This window comes from Pogoniulus pusillus, chromosome 22 (assembly GCF_015220805.1).
Source record: "Pogoniulus pusillus isolate bPogPus1 chromosome 22, bPogPus1.pri, whole genome shotgun sequence".
Lineage (NCBI taxonomy): Eukaryota > Metazoa > Chordata > Aves > Piciformes > Lybiidae > Pogoniulus > Pogoniulus pusillus.
Genome location: NC_087285.1, coordinates 16497805 through 16512046, shown reverse-complemented (window position 1 = coordinate 16512046; position 14242 = coordinate 16497805). Strand labels below are relative to the sequence as shown.

Below are 14242 nucleotides of genomic sequence, written 5' to 3'. Positions count from 1 at the left end.
AAATGTGGATAGTCAGATTCACAGAGGTCATATGCCAAGTTGCTTTTGAAAGGCAAGTACAGAAAAGCACACAGCAATATACCATTGTTAAATCTGAAATTGTTTGCTTTTCTTCTGATCCCTTCTTTGTAGTCTCTTGATAGTAAGTTCTAAGAGGGAACCCTGATGTGTGCAAATAGCACCAGTTTTATGATTTATTAATGCCCCAGAAAGAAGACTATATTACCTTCTTCTCAGAAATGCTACCATTATAATTACTTTTGTTTCCCTGCAAGACAGCTTGAATTTTGTAACATACACACATGTGCATGTGTATTTTTATAGACTCATGTAAAAATGTGTGTGTGACTGTATCTGAAGATATTCTTGTAAAAAATATTAATCAAATCTCAGTGCAAATCTGAACGTTAAGTTGTTGCCCAAAAGGGAATTATTTCAATATACTCAAGCACTTTCTCTACAGCAGTTTCAGTTTCTGTTAAGTGTGAATTTGATCTCTGGATAATAAAATGCAATGCACCTGTTGAAGTGCGATTAGTGTAAAGTTCTTTCTGCAGGCAAAGCAGGGTAGTTTTTAGTCCTTACTGAAAGGAAAACCACAGCCACCCAATATGACAGCCAGATGTAAAATACAAGTTTCCTGAGAAGGTTCAACTGAAATGGACTTTTTTTTTTTTTTTTTTTTTTTTTACAGTGAGCCACCTTTAGTCTGCTCTGAGATCAGCTCAGGGAAGAAGCAGTGTGTCAAGATAGGTCTAAGCATTTTCCATCTCCCACCTCTTCGGCATTTCAGCATTCCATGTAACTGCAGTGTTATATGGCAGCATCCAGCATACTGGCACAAGAAGATCACTGAATTGCTGAGACAAGGAAAAGCTTAGGAAATTTCAGCCAAATTCCCTGCTTTGCCAGCAGCTATCTAAGCTAGGGGCAGCAATGGAAGGCAGCCAAGAGCAGTTATATACTGACAGAGCTACACTATTCCCCCAAGGCTAGTAAGAGCTGTGCAAGAAATCCAGGAAGCAGGTAGTGAACCCAAACATGCTTCCATAGAGACAAAAGAAATGGCAGAGTATTGTAACTGATCATCAGCAATATCAAACAGCTTTGCAATAGCACTTTCAAAGGATAATTTCTTGTTAAAATAACTCCAGTACCTGCATCTTTCTGGAGAGTCTTCTCTATCTTTCCTTCGGAACTTGCTGATGGTATCATCGATCGTGCTTCCAATTTTGTCACTTAGCTCACCTAACTTATCACTAAATGGAAAAGCTGGTTTTTTATCCCATTCTTCATCCCATTTTGACTTGGGCTCAGGATCGTATCTTTCACCTGTGTAAGGCATCAAGATAAGAAATACTGAAGATAACAAAAACCAAAATGCCTGTGGTCTTTCTGGAATCACTCTCAAACACCCCTGTCCTACATATATCAACCTTACAAGTTTCAAAGCAAACTGAAAGCTCCCACAGTGCTGAATTAACACTATTACAGCAAGGCACAGCACGTAATGCCAGTCATTAAGTGGCAGGAATACAGATTCAAAGACTTTTGTTTGTGACAACACCACCATCTTAACGCACTGCACAGTACATCAGGATAGTGTTGAACTCTGCTGGAGAAGCACAAGAGGCACAAATCAACCCTGGCCACATAAAGCAGCTTATCAGAAATGGGATGTGCCAGTTTTGCAAGAGTCACTCTGTGCATGGTACTCCATTCTTGGCCAAGCCATGTGCTCAGAGGTAAACGGAAGATTTTTTTTCAATACAGTGACATCTGTAAATACATAAAAGTGTAGTACCAAAACACTGAAAGGCCTCAGTGTGCAATGCACAATAACTTCCTGTTACTTATTTCCTCCAATCTGTGATTAAAAAAGTCCTTTTCATGAGATGATGAGGCCGTTAAGCAACTCACCTTTTTGGCAGACACTGAGAATCCTGGACATCTTTACTAAATATTAGCATCAAGAATAGAAACCACTTTTTTCCCCCCAATCAAGTATTTAAGACCTCCATGATGATATCTTAGCTTACAAACAGCTGGCAGTTTTACTTGAAAGAAGTATATTTGCTATACAATCTCACTCCAGTTTACAAAAGACTTAAGCCTGAGTTTCTTTATATGCACCCAGTGAAGCTGAGTTTAATTTTAAAACAAAAACCACAAAACCCCAAACCCACAACACTTATATTTTAACAAAGACTTAACTATCAGAAGGACACACAGAGCACACTTTACTAACTTACATTGTGATCTTGTATCAGACCTTCTGCTGAAAACAGAAGATACATAAATCCACCCAAGACAGCTCAGTTTCTAGACAACACTTCTAGAAAAAAGCATTTTTGAGCCATTACAGCCAAGAAATAAGGCAATTTTGTAGAACTGAAAAATGTGAGACACAAGTTGATTTTTTTTTTCATGTAAGCCAAGTAAAATTGAGGAGTAGAAAGGAGGAGTGGTGAAAAAATCATTACTTCAAGTTACATACAAAGGATATTATAGCTCAGGAAATGTTCAAGATGTATTCAACTATTTTTTATAAAAAGAAAATTATGGATTCCAGCACTGCAGGGTGCAACATTTGAGTTATATTCGTCCAAAGATATCATTGACCAGAGAATGTATTTTCTTACTAAGTCTCCAATTACATTTATTTAGATCCATAAAGGACAGACAAACTTTTTTCAAAGTAGAGAACCAGCCAACAATTGGCAAGATATCCAGCAAGATCTTTATCATGGAAAAAGGAGAAATTGCTAAGAAATGTACTACTGTTAAATTTTGCAGGAGAATAAAATGGCCTTATTTCAGTTTGTGTCAGACTTTCAAAGGTTTTATTGTAGACTCCATTAGAAGGCTTCTTGAGAGTGATAGGAATTTTAAAATTAAAAAAGGACTCAGCATTTTCAAGTAAAAGGTAAATCTCTGAAAATACAAGCATTTTGTATTTAAATAACTACAATATTTTAGATTAGAAGTCTGACCTGGGGAAAAGTTTGTGTTGTGCTGCTAGAAAGACTTTTTTTTTTTAAACTTTACTTAACAAATGAAGGGATAATTAAAAAATCCTCTACCATTAAAATGAAATACAAGACAAAGGAGATAATCTTGAATGATAACTAAAGAGCATATGGTAAAAGATTTCTACCTAGCATACAAGGATAGATCACGACTCTGTATAGAGCAAGTCAAAAGATAAGCTCAATGAAAGAACAGAGGAACATGTTCTTAAAAGTACAAATGAAATGACTCATAAGTATTTCCTAAAAGGAGAATCACCAGATTCCAAGCAGGTAGCAAAAGCCTAAATGAATGTAATAAGACAAGACATATCCTGCCACGGAGATGTAGGACACATGCAACTGCTCTGCATGTGAGGAAAAAGGAAGAACAGAGAAGCATAGAAATAACCTGCCCAAAAAAAAAAACAAGACAGCAAATCTAAGTTTGAGGTTCACACTGAAGAGTAAAAGGAATACATAGCACCAGAGGGGACAGGTGAAGTTTAGGTCCTGTGGAGCTGCTACTCAGAACTTATATCTTTTCTCAGACATCACTGACTCTGGCAAATCAGAGCCTTATGCCACTGTGGCTTTGGGACTCATTCCTTCATGAAAAAAGGCCAAGGACTTATTCAGGCAAACAAAAACACAGATCAACATCAAGACTGATAGTTGAATCATAGATATACTTGGATACATCAAACATACAAGCCAGTTCAAGCTTACATGCTTATAGCAGGGAATGAGGAACAAGGAGGAAGCTGGACACTTGGACATGGTAAGCAAAATGTAGTGCCCTAACCAAAGCTGTCAGGGAAAACTCTGCCCTCCCTAAACAAACTGAAGACATTACATCCTCTAAGGCCAAGATCTTACAAGTATGGTATGCTGAAGACACAAATATTTTGACAGACCTCATCACACACTAAAAACACTGGTTGCCTCAGAAAGATGGGCAAATTTGTTTCCAGAAACAAGGGTACATCAGATTACCTGTCAACAGCACTCAGGTGTGGTTTTATTTGTTTTGAATGTTTATAAATGAAGGTATTTTAGCAATGAAGGTCCTATTGCACGTATCAGATCCCAGCTAGCTATAGGACCTTGTGTAACAGTGGCTGATACTTGTGATGGCCAGATTCTTTTACTTTCAGAATTTTGACTTTTGAAAATCTGATGGCAAGTTTTCTGATTTGATATGCTAGAGCCTCTTCACTGGCAGCTGCAATTCCCTGCCATCGAGGGATGAGCACTGGGGTATGAAATTTCTAGCCTGCATATGGGTCTGCTGTGCAACCAACATCTAGCTGCAAGCTTAGTATGTCTGCACTAAGTAAATTTGGTATTACCTTTGGGAGCTCTCCTTCAGAAAAGCACATAGGACCCACTGTGCTAATCAAACAGGATTTTAAAAACCACACAAACTGAGACAGTAACAGCTGTATGGGTAAAGTCCTGAAATATAAGCTGCATCACTTCCAAGGTACTTAGTGCATATACTTAAGGTCAGATATGGCATACATCAGAATCCACAGAGATAATCCACTGATCTCTTCCAAATGTCCAAACTTGGGAAACCAAAAAGTCTAATGACACATGGTATGTACACTGTTCATCCCAAACAATATTACTGCCCTAAAGGTCCTAACCCAAACTAGGCTATGGTTCTAATGAAGTTAGCAAGAGTATGTGAAGCAATTTTTGTGCTATGGTGGATGGAAAGTAAAAAACAAAAAGTGATTATAAAGACTAAAAACCCCTTAGAAACATGGGCACATATCTACTTCTGCTACAGCAGCATTTGTTTCACAGTGAGGTTGCCTACAGATAAAAAACCCAAGACAAGTAAATTTTGGCAGTCAGTGCATTAATACCACTTGCCTAAGTTTCTAGATAGTAGCTATCTGAAAATAATTAAAAGATTTAAAAAAGCAATAGGTTTGAATTTTTATGTGGGAAAGAGGTATAAGATTTCTTTGATAATAGCAACATTGACACTTAAAGATACATAAAGAAAAAACACCTAAAGGAGCATCTAAGAAAATGTGTACATTATCTGTATTATCTAAGACAGGTTAAGAGTTGAGATTGCCAATCCTTGACCAAGAAAACCTAGTACTCACTGTATCTGAACCCTCCAACACTGTCTGAAGAAACCCCAATGTATTTGTCTTTGTTCTTCTTTGCTTTCTTCCTCTCCTCCCGAAGACGATCATCGTCTTGAGCAAATTCAACCATTTCTTTTACCTTCTGGCGTATGTTTATACCTTGGTCCTTGCCATTTTCATCTGCACAGGTAACACAGGAAGAGAGGGGAAAAAGGGAAAGGAAAACAATAAAGAGGCAGCAATACTGATAAGAAAATCTGAATTAGGAACACAGCAGTCAGAGAAATATCTTAGGGCTAAGGTCTGCTATATTTATTTAAGAGACCAAATATTTTGTTTAAACACAAATTTTCATCCATAGCTAAATGGTAGTTTCTAAATACACCATTCAGTGAAAATGTCTGACTGCTGCTGAAACATTGAAAACATTAACAAAGACTGAAACAACAACAACAAAAATCTTCTCCACTTGAATAATTTTAACCCTTTAAACTACAGCCCCTTGTCCTCAGTCCTTTTAGTACACGTTTTGTAAGTTTAATTGCAAGAACTCAGACTCATTGCAAAACTGAATTCTTTTGCTTTCAGTGGGATGTACTACAAGCTAAATGTGCTCCTTTCCCAGCCTTTTTCACATTCAAAACACACACTGGCTTTGCTGTCTTTGCACTGTAAATATTATTTGGTGGGAGGAAAAAACCCAGCTTCAAACAGATGTGTGTGTTTTGGAGCTCTAACCTTTTCTTCCCATATGATTAAAGCTATTCCTTTACGGACACCACAGGGGACCAGTCTCTAGTGCATATTTTAATATAAACCCGAACACTCATGTTGTGTTGGTTCTGTTGTTATTAGCCAGTCTTTTCTGCAAGTTCTTGTCTTCACTAATTAATACTCTAGGGTCCCACGTCTTGGATTCTGCACTCTTCACACAACTGGCAACAGTCACATTCTAATTAGACCGGGGAAGCTTCTAAGCTGGTTCAGGTGACTGACAACTCCAACTACTGTTTTAATTTGCTTATAAGATTTTTCTATTGCTCACCTACAAAGTGGTAATTTTCCAGGGATCGCAAATCATAAATGTGTTCTCTGGCACTTGTAACAACACGCTCTGATCCATTCCTTATGAGGTAAGCTAGGAGCAGCAAAGACTATAAAAATACAAAGCACCTTATGATTGCATGAACAAAAGCTCTATCTTTTTTTTTTAAGGAAAAAAAAAATCATCAGTGCAAGACCAAACCTTTCCCCCTCCCCAAATTAGTAATAAAAGTAGTAACACTTTCCCCTTTAGAGACATATTTGAGTTCCCACCAAAAAAAACCCAAATGTCTTCCCCACATGCACCTTTGGCTCTTGAGAATATCAAAACTGTATTTGGCAAACTCTAATTTGTAATTACGAAATCACAAGTAGCTGCCTCCATCAGCTACTGCTTATTTTAAAAGACAGCAATAGTAAATTGAGATAAAGGTAACCTTGCTAAACAAAGCATTCTCAGCTGCCTCTTTTTTCCCCCCATAATTTTCCAATGGCTTTCACTAAAAAGTAACTCCTACAGACATTTAAAGCAGCCTTCTGCAGGATGCACTGGATATATAAAACTGCACTGCAGGACAATTTTAAGCAAACAAAAAACAAATGAAGATGAAATTGCAGTGTTTTTTAGGGTCAGGATTTCTATTTAGAAATAGAAGAAAAAAAGAAAATGCACTTTTTCCAAAGTAGGGCCTTTATCAGCTAAAGCTATCATATTTCAACCTCTCCAAATCTGATAAACAATTGCAACCAGTCTTTAGAACATTAAGTAGCTATGTGTGATAGCATTAAATATTAATTTATATTGTACTTCAGGGAAAACAATTACTATGAATACAAAACATCAGGCACCTGTGAAAAGCATAAACCATGCCTTTGAATTTATTCTGTCTTGTTACAATCCTGGTATCAAGAAAAACAAAATAAAAGCTAGTCTAATACATCCATTCTAAAAAAAAATCAGGTTATATTTGCACAATTCAGTGAACACCGAACACCAAAGTGCAGCATGATACAATCTCAAGCAAAAAGTTTCTGTATCATGTTAATTAGCCAAAGACAAGAAAAATGCAAATGATCCAGGTCTATTTTCAAAACAAGTAGGACAAAAGCCTCACAGGATATAGAAGAAAATTTGGTCCACTCGAACCTAAACTGAAGTTTTTAGACAGTTGTAAAGTGGCAGCAAATTAATTTCTTTTTTATTTTGGGTATACTTGAATTCCTTTAAAAACATTTTCCTGCTAGCACAGTAACTCATCTTCTGCTTCTCATGAAGCACCATAACAACTCCTTTGGGTAGATTCAAAAAGTGCATGCTACTCCAGTTCTTTAATATCAGCAAAATGTAATTGCTCTGTTAGGTTCATTAAGTAGCATTTCAGACACACTTCTAAACCCAAAAATTTCTTCCCCCTCTCACACACAGCATCTGAAAGATGCATTTGAATTATCAATGGAATTATAAAGCACACAGTTAGAAAAATTCTTACAGGTTGCTAGTGGAGTAAGTGACATAGCAGTATCTAAGAGAAGATACTACATCAAACAAGCATTATGTCCTTCATAGACCAACACAAAATCTTGAACACTTCCAGCTCATAGGCAGACACACCTTATAAACTCTCCTCCAGTTCTTTTTATTGTCTTTCAGCATTCGAGTCCAAAGCATGTTCATAAGTTCTGGAAACTGTTCATACATAAACGTAGCCCTAAAAAATAAAACAAAAGGAGTAAAGACACTTAATTCTTCCTGGTTTGCCACAATAGCTTGCTAAGGCTCAGGGCTGACAGTAGATGGCAGCCTTGATCTAGGCCCATTCGTATTGGATGACATTCCTAGGGAAAAAGCTATCCCTATTTCTTAGTGATATAGAAGTCATTTACATATCAGTACCACAAAAGAAAAAAAAAGGAATTCTAAAAAATCTGAGGCAGTAACCGAATCTTCACGAATTTATAATGAAAATAATATTTAACATGAATAAACACCGTGACTAGTCAAACATGAAACATCCAAACTCATTTAACCAAAAAGAAAGGTTCAAGGAAGAATTTGACATGTTTTGCTTTATTTAGAAAAGTCACAAGAAATCAGGTTGAAAAGAAACACTCCAAGAAAGTGAGACATATGTGAGGCTACATAAATAAAAAGCAAGAATTAAAAAAAAAAATATTTTCACTTCATTTTGTTTGGCTGTTTCAAATACAAGTTCACTCAATAAAAGACTAAGCCTTGATTTACAGCAACTTTTCAGCTCTATCAGTCAGATTCTGTAGAGTTGATTTAGCAGCAAATTTCACATTGCTGTATAAAATGCACCTTTCTTTTCTTCATCACTGAGCCAAATTATCACTTACTTGGCAATCTCTCCCATGAGTTGCCCTGAAGGTCCCCATGGATCATCATTGGTTGCTTCTCGAACCTTAGACTCTATTTCTGAATAATTCATAACCACATTGGTGCTGCAAAGAAAAAAAAATTAACACACATGAAGATTAGCATCAAAACGGAGAAACGCATAAAAACTTAATAATGACACCAGTGCGTATCTCACTTAATGAGATACCTCTACAGGGTGGGAAAGAAAACATCTTTAGTGTAGAAGTTACCCTAAGGACACTACACAACACATTTAAGCTATGCTTAAGAAGGTTTTACTATTCTATTAGTCTTCAAGAATATAGACGAAAAACTAGGGATTACATTACAGCTGGATTCAGTCCAGTAAAAACGGCTTTCGGGCAAGTTAAAATCCAAACTGAATGCCCAGAGTTAAAGCTGATCGCATCCCCAACTAGATATGGTTTGTATGGTCTACAGTTACTTGCAAGAGGCTTTGTAACTCAATCAGAAGCAGATTTTTTTTTTAATGTTACAAAATAAACTCAAGAATATCAGTACCAGGTGTCAGTAGAAAACAATTAAGAAATAGTCACACAGAGGACTAAAACAAGGGAGATGAGATTCACTAGAAGGTATTCCCCAGTTTGAATTTATTTAATTAGGAGAAAACAGTAAAGGAAGAAAAGCTGCAGAGCACTGTATTATGACTAAAGCAATGCAAACATTACAAGGAGCTCAGGCTGTTTCTATCAGAGTTCACAGAAAAACTTAACTTGGAAAAAGGAAGCAACTTCTGTAACAGTGATGCTAAAATAGTCAATATGGAATTTCTTTAATTTTTTTAAACTAATCTCTACAGCTGTTGACCTTCAACTTCAAGCCCAGCAACCTCCTCTGTTCGTCCTTTGTTGGAGTATGCTTGAAAAACATCTCTCTAGTTTTGGAGCAATATGGTACACAACATAATGAAACCATCAGTAAGAGAAAACTTAGTGGCCTCTGCTTTCCCTACAGACTTCATAGGGTATCAAAATAACATGGTTACACCTACTGGATCAAAAGTTTGAATGCTTACTTAACTGTTAAGAGTATATTATACAATTGGTTTCAGAAGATAAAAACATTGTGAGTTGAGTGTGTTCAACACAAACCATCACATAAAGTCTCATTAAACTGTAAGATGATCTAAATGATCTTGGAATATAATGTGGCAAAGGCATTTGCTGCTTCAAAACCTCCTCTGGACCTGAAAGGACCAGAATCACAAAAAAAAGAAAGTATCAAGATGCTTAATAGTCATCTCTCTGTCCATGCAGGAGTTGGCAATACTCATTCAATTTTATTTGGCATAAGGATAGAAAGGATCTTTAAAACTGGGAGTTATGAGCAGCAGAAACAAGAATGAGATCTCCTTAAGTCTGAAAGTGGACACAGAAGGTAATTGTTAAAACAGAATAAAACTCCTGGACTTAATCTTGGATTCTCAGCATGAGAATTCCTGCTGTCAGATTCTGATGTATGATTTTATTCAACTTTGTGTCTAAAGAGAGCGTAAGCTACATGACTGAATAAATAATCAGCAAGCTAACAGAACCTAGCTATATTTAAAAAAAGTAGGAAGGCAGCAGTAGTTAGGAACAACAGCAATTAAGCTTTTACAAATTCATTTATGCTAAACACACCTGAAGCTTCTGTTCCTGACATTTTCTTCACCACACATACAAACGTAAGCTCATACCATCTCTATTTCCCATATACATAGAACGCTTTAAAATAACACAAGCCCAACGCGACAGGCTCCAGCACTCCACAGCTCTCAGCACACTGCTTCCCTTGTCCCAAGTAAGGAAAGGAGGGAGTTGAATGGAAAGGTTCTGTTTGTTTTCACAACCCCTCCTTAAGCATTTGCTTGGGAGACTTGATGGAGAGTTGGGGAGGAAACATAAAATGAAGCATTTCCTTCATTTCTTAGAGCAAAGAATTTCAGAATGAAAAATGCATGAAAAGATGCAAAGTTACTGCAAAAAAAAAAGAAGCCAGCTTTAGGTGTGGAAGAGCTCAAAGTGCATGACTTAAAGCAGCACTGGAGTTAAAAGGTGGAAACAGAAGAACAAGAGAAGAAGAAAAGAAAGAAGAAGGTGCAGTGAAAGCCCCCAGAGCACAGCAACACACTCAATTTCTAAAACCCTGCTGCAGTAAAGTTACTGTTCACAGTTAAGCAGGAGAAAGCTCTTTTACAAAAGCCTAGATGAGATCTAAGGGCACAGAGTTTCAAAACAAAGTATCTTTAAGCCACATTTAATTCAGCAACAACTGTAAACTTGAAGGAAGAAAAAAAAAACAACTGTTGTATAGTTTGGCATCACTCCAGGTCACTTAAAAATAACCATTTCTAAAAAGGTGGAAATACAGTTTTATTCTTCCTTTCCCATGTTTTCTATGGCCCTCATTCCATGCCCTACCCATGATGCCTGTGACCTCTGCAACAAAAAAATAATTTACGTCCAGATGTGAAGGGAAAAAGTGACTAGCTTGATTGCCAAGACTTCCTGTGATTGATATAAATTTAATATCCGAGGACACTTTCAGACACCAGAGGGGGCTCTCTGATTAGTTTACACTGGGCAGCTTCCAGGGAATCGTGCTGGATCTCATGGACGCAGTCTGCTTTGCCAACAAATGGACACACAACACTCAAGACCGACAGAAAGTACCCTCAGAGTCAGTGTTTAAGTCACCTTTATTGGTGAGACTACATTTAGATTTACCCCAAACTCTGTGCACAACTGAAATCTTGTGCTAAGCACGTTTACAGAAACTTCTGACATAAAGACATTAGTACATGTATTTTGAAAGTGACATCCAAAAGAGAGGCACAGCAAATGAGTTAACATTACCACCACAAACTGTTGGCTTCTTCTCTGCATCTTCCATCAGTTTATTAAATCAGACTAATATCAGCAGATGATTTTTACACTTTATTGTACACCTTCAAACCTATTTCAGTATTGTTTCTTTTATAAAACCCAGAAGCGTTCACAAAAGCCAAGAGAGGGCACTATCACATCTCTGTGAAACAGGGAGCAAAATGTTAGCTTTTCATTCCTTGCAAGAGAGCACTCAACTTTAAATCTGTGTGTCTACAATTTACAGCAACACTGAATGGGCAGCTCAAGTCTGAGACCAAATTCCTCCACATGAATAAATGGACATTGAAGTAAAAAGTCAGTGTGTAATAATATCTGATAACCTTCAACTGCATCAGACAGCAAGACAAACTTCTTCCAAAATAAAAGTAGCAAGGTCTACACGCATTGTGTAAACTATATTTTAACAGATTTTGAAACTGAACAGAGGTACCACAGGAGAAATGCTCCTAGTATTTTGGGGGTAATTTTGTCTGCTTTATTTCAGAGAAAAATACTCTGAAGAATGCAACCAATTTTAAACAGCTTCAAATTTTATTCTAAGTTACAGTTTGAGATTTAAGATAAAGCTGTCAACTGGATCCAAGTGCCACATCCTATAATGTGCTAAAATCCCAGAAATAAGCAAGAAGCAGAGAGGAAAGGAATGTGATGGGTGAAGGGAAGTACAGCACATACCTCAAATCTGAGGCAAGCAGACAAGCAAAGGAGGACAAGAAGTTCTGCACCTTCCCACATAAAACTAAAGGAAGCAGAGAAGCCACCAAGATCCACCCAATAAAAGTTTAACAAGTATCTGCCACTTCAGCCTTTTCAGTTTTAACAGTGTGTAAAGCATTTTAGCATTCAGGCACAAGAGGAGAAAAGTTCTACAAGTCTCAGACTGTCCTCTGAGCACTATTCTTTGAAACATGGAAATGAATGATAGCTATCATACCCCTTGAACCAGGAATGGAAACATGGACATATAAATATGAACATAGTCATCAACAGAAACTAGTCTATTCCTGTGGCTAATCTCCATTTTCAAATTAACCACCAAACTCTTAAGGTTAACCCTCAAACATTTGGTAACATTGATTTACATACGTTACCATTAAACCTGCTAAAGAATGTAGTGCAATTTGTCTTTGTTCATTTGATTCAACATTTTGGTTAGAACCTTGGATGCAGAACATAGCCCTAGTACGAGTAAACAGTTCAAATGTCCAGGATATTCCCAAAAGAATGCCACAGTTACGTATTTCTACTTTATGTTCCCCAGCATCTTCTGTGTATTCCACACTTTTTCCATGGCCAGTGCTGTCCTGTTCCCTCACCATTCTGGCAATACAGTCAAGTGCATTCAAACACAAATCATAAAAGGAAACTTGAAAGTTCAAGTCTAGATTTTTGGGAACAATATTCTTTTGAAGAAAGCATTCCTAAGATAAGCATCAGGAAAGGTATAACCCACAAAGCTTCAGATGACACAGGAACTTAGCACTTCATATTAATCCTCAAATAGCAGCAGAGTCTTAAACATGCAAAAATCTTTAAATTGCACGTGCAGAGGAAACTGCAGTAGAGAAAAGCAGGTACTTATACATCACTCCATTCATTCTGGAGCTTCCTTTAAAAAAAAAAATCCATCTATCCTTTCAAAACAGAACTTACTTTAAAATGTATTAAGGAATTGGAAAGCCTAACAGATCTTAGCCAACGTATCTGCACAAACTTGAAAGCCTTGAATATGCCCTGGGGCAAGAGTCAGACCACTCCATTAAAAGCACCATTAGGATTAGAGCTGCTATTGATGTGGGTGGTGTCACTGAGGACACGAGTACAGTTCTGGACATTAGATCTACAGAAGATTTGTGAAATGCCATGTCTAATCTTGTGAAAACTAAAATAAACAGAAGTCACAGAGAGGGTACACTACAACAGTTTCTTTATAGTGATGATAAAGGTATTGAATTGGACAGGGTAAGCCTAATTAGAAACACTTCTCAAACCTCTGGGAAGCTGCCCACTGTGCCTAGGGACTAAGCAGCAGGAACAAGGAACCTGGTTACAAAGTTAAAAAAATTATTTTTCAATGTATATTTCAAACCAATTACAGTATCATGTATACATGGGACTCCTATGTGCATAATATCATGCCTTTAACTATTACTCCAAGGACATCACTGGATTATGTACCTTCTGTTTTCCTTTTTTTAATTTTACAACTGGGAATGCTAAAATACTAAAAGCTGAGATGAGAAACTTTCTACATTTTACCACCATTAACAGTTTCCAATGAAACACTATTCTGCAAGTATCTGTTTAAAGACTAAGCACAGAAAAAAATAAACCCCTAAAAGTCAAACATTGCACACGTATCCAGATGTCTGTTGCAGACAAAGTCTGAACATTAATGCTATTCAAGCGGCAACACTGAAGAAGTATCTTTTAAAGAAAAAAAGTGGTCTCTTAGAGGGGAAGGGATATGGATGGACAGAGGACAACAGAAACTGATACTGTATAGTACAACATAGTACCAAGTCTGTCAAGAAACAAATATCTTAACCTTTTGTTATTTAAGGTGACAAAACAAACACAACCATTATAGCTTTTAAATAGCTATGCGCTTAGCATTAACATTTCAACAGACAGTCTTCTTTCAGTGATTTTGTTAGTGACTTCTGTATTTTTAGAAAGCCTTCTCCACATTTCATTTGACTTTCACAGTGAATAAAGGCAAAGTGAACTTTAAATTTGCTCCATGATGGAACAGATGCTACTGACTCAGAATAAAACCTTGTCGCCTTACTTGGTGACATAGGA

At 36.9% G+C, this 14242-nt stretch overlaps 1 protein-coding gene across 1 annotated transcript in view; it reads right to left on the bottom strand.

The window, feature by feature from the left end:
- CLINT1 (clathrin interactor 1) overlaps positions 1–14242 on the bottom strand; it is a 47880-nt gene that overhangs the window by 14931 nt on the left and 18707 nt on the right. The window contains exons 2-6 of the mRNA XM_064161960.1: positions 8522–8626; positions 7776–7872; positions 6165–6273; positions 5135–5299; positions 1158–1332 (exon numbers count right to left, since the gene is read on the bottom strand). Coding sequence (XP_064018030.1) covers positions 1158–1332; positions 5135–5299; positions 6165–6273; positions 7776–7872; positions 8522–8626 — 651 coding nt within the window. The remainder of the gene's footprint in view (positions 1–1157; positions 1333–5134; positions 5300–6164; positions 6274–7775; positions 7873–8521; positions 8627–14242) is intronic.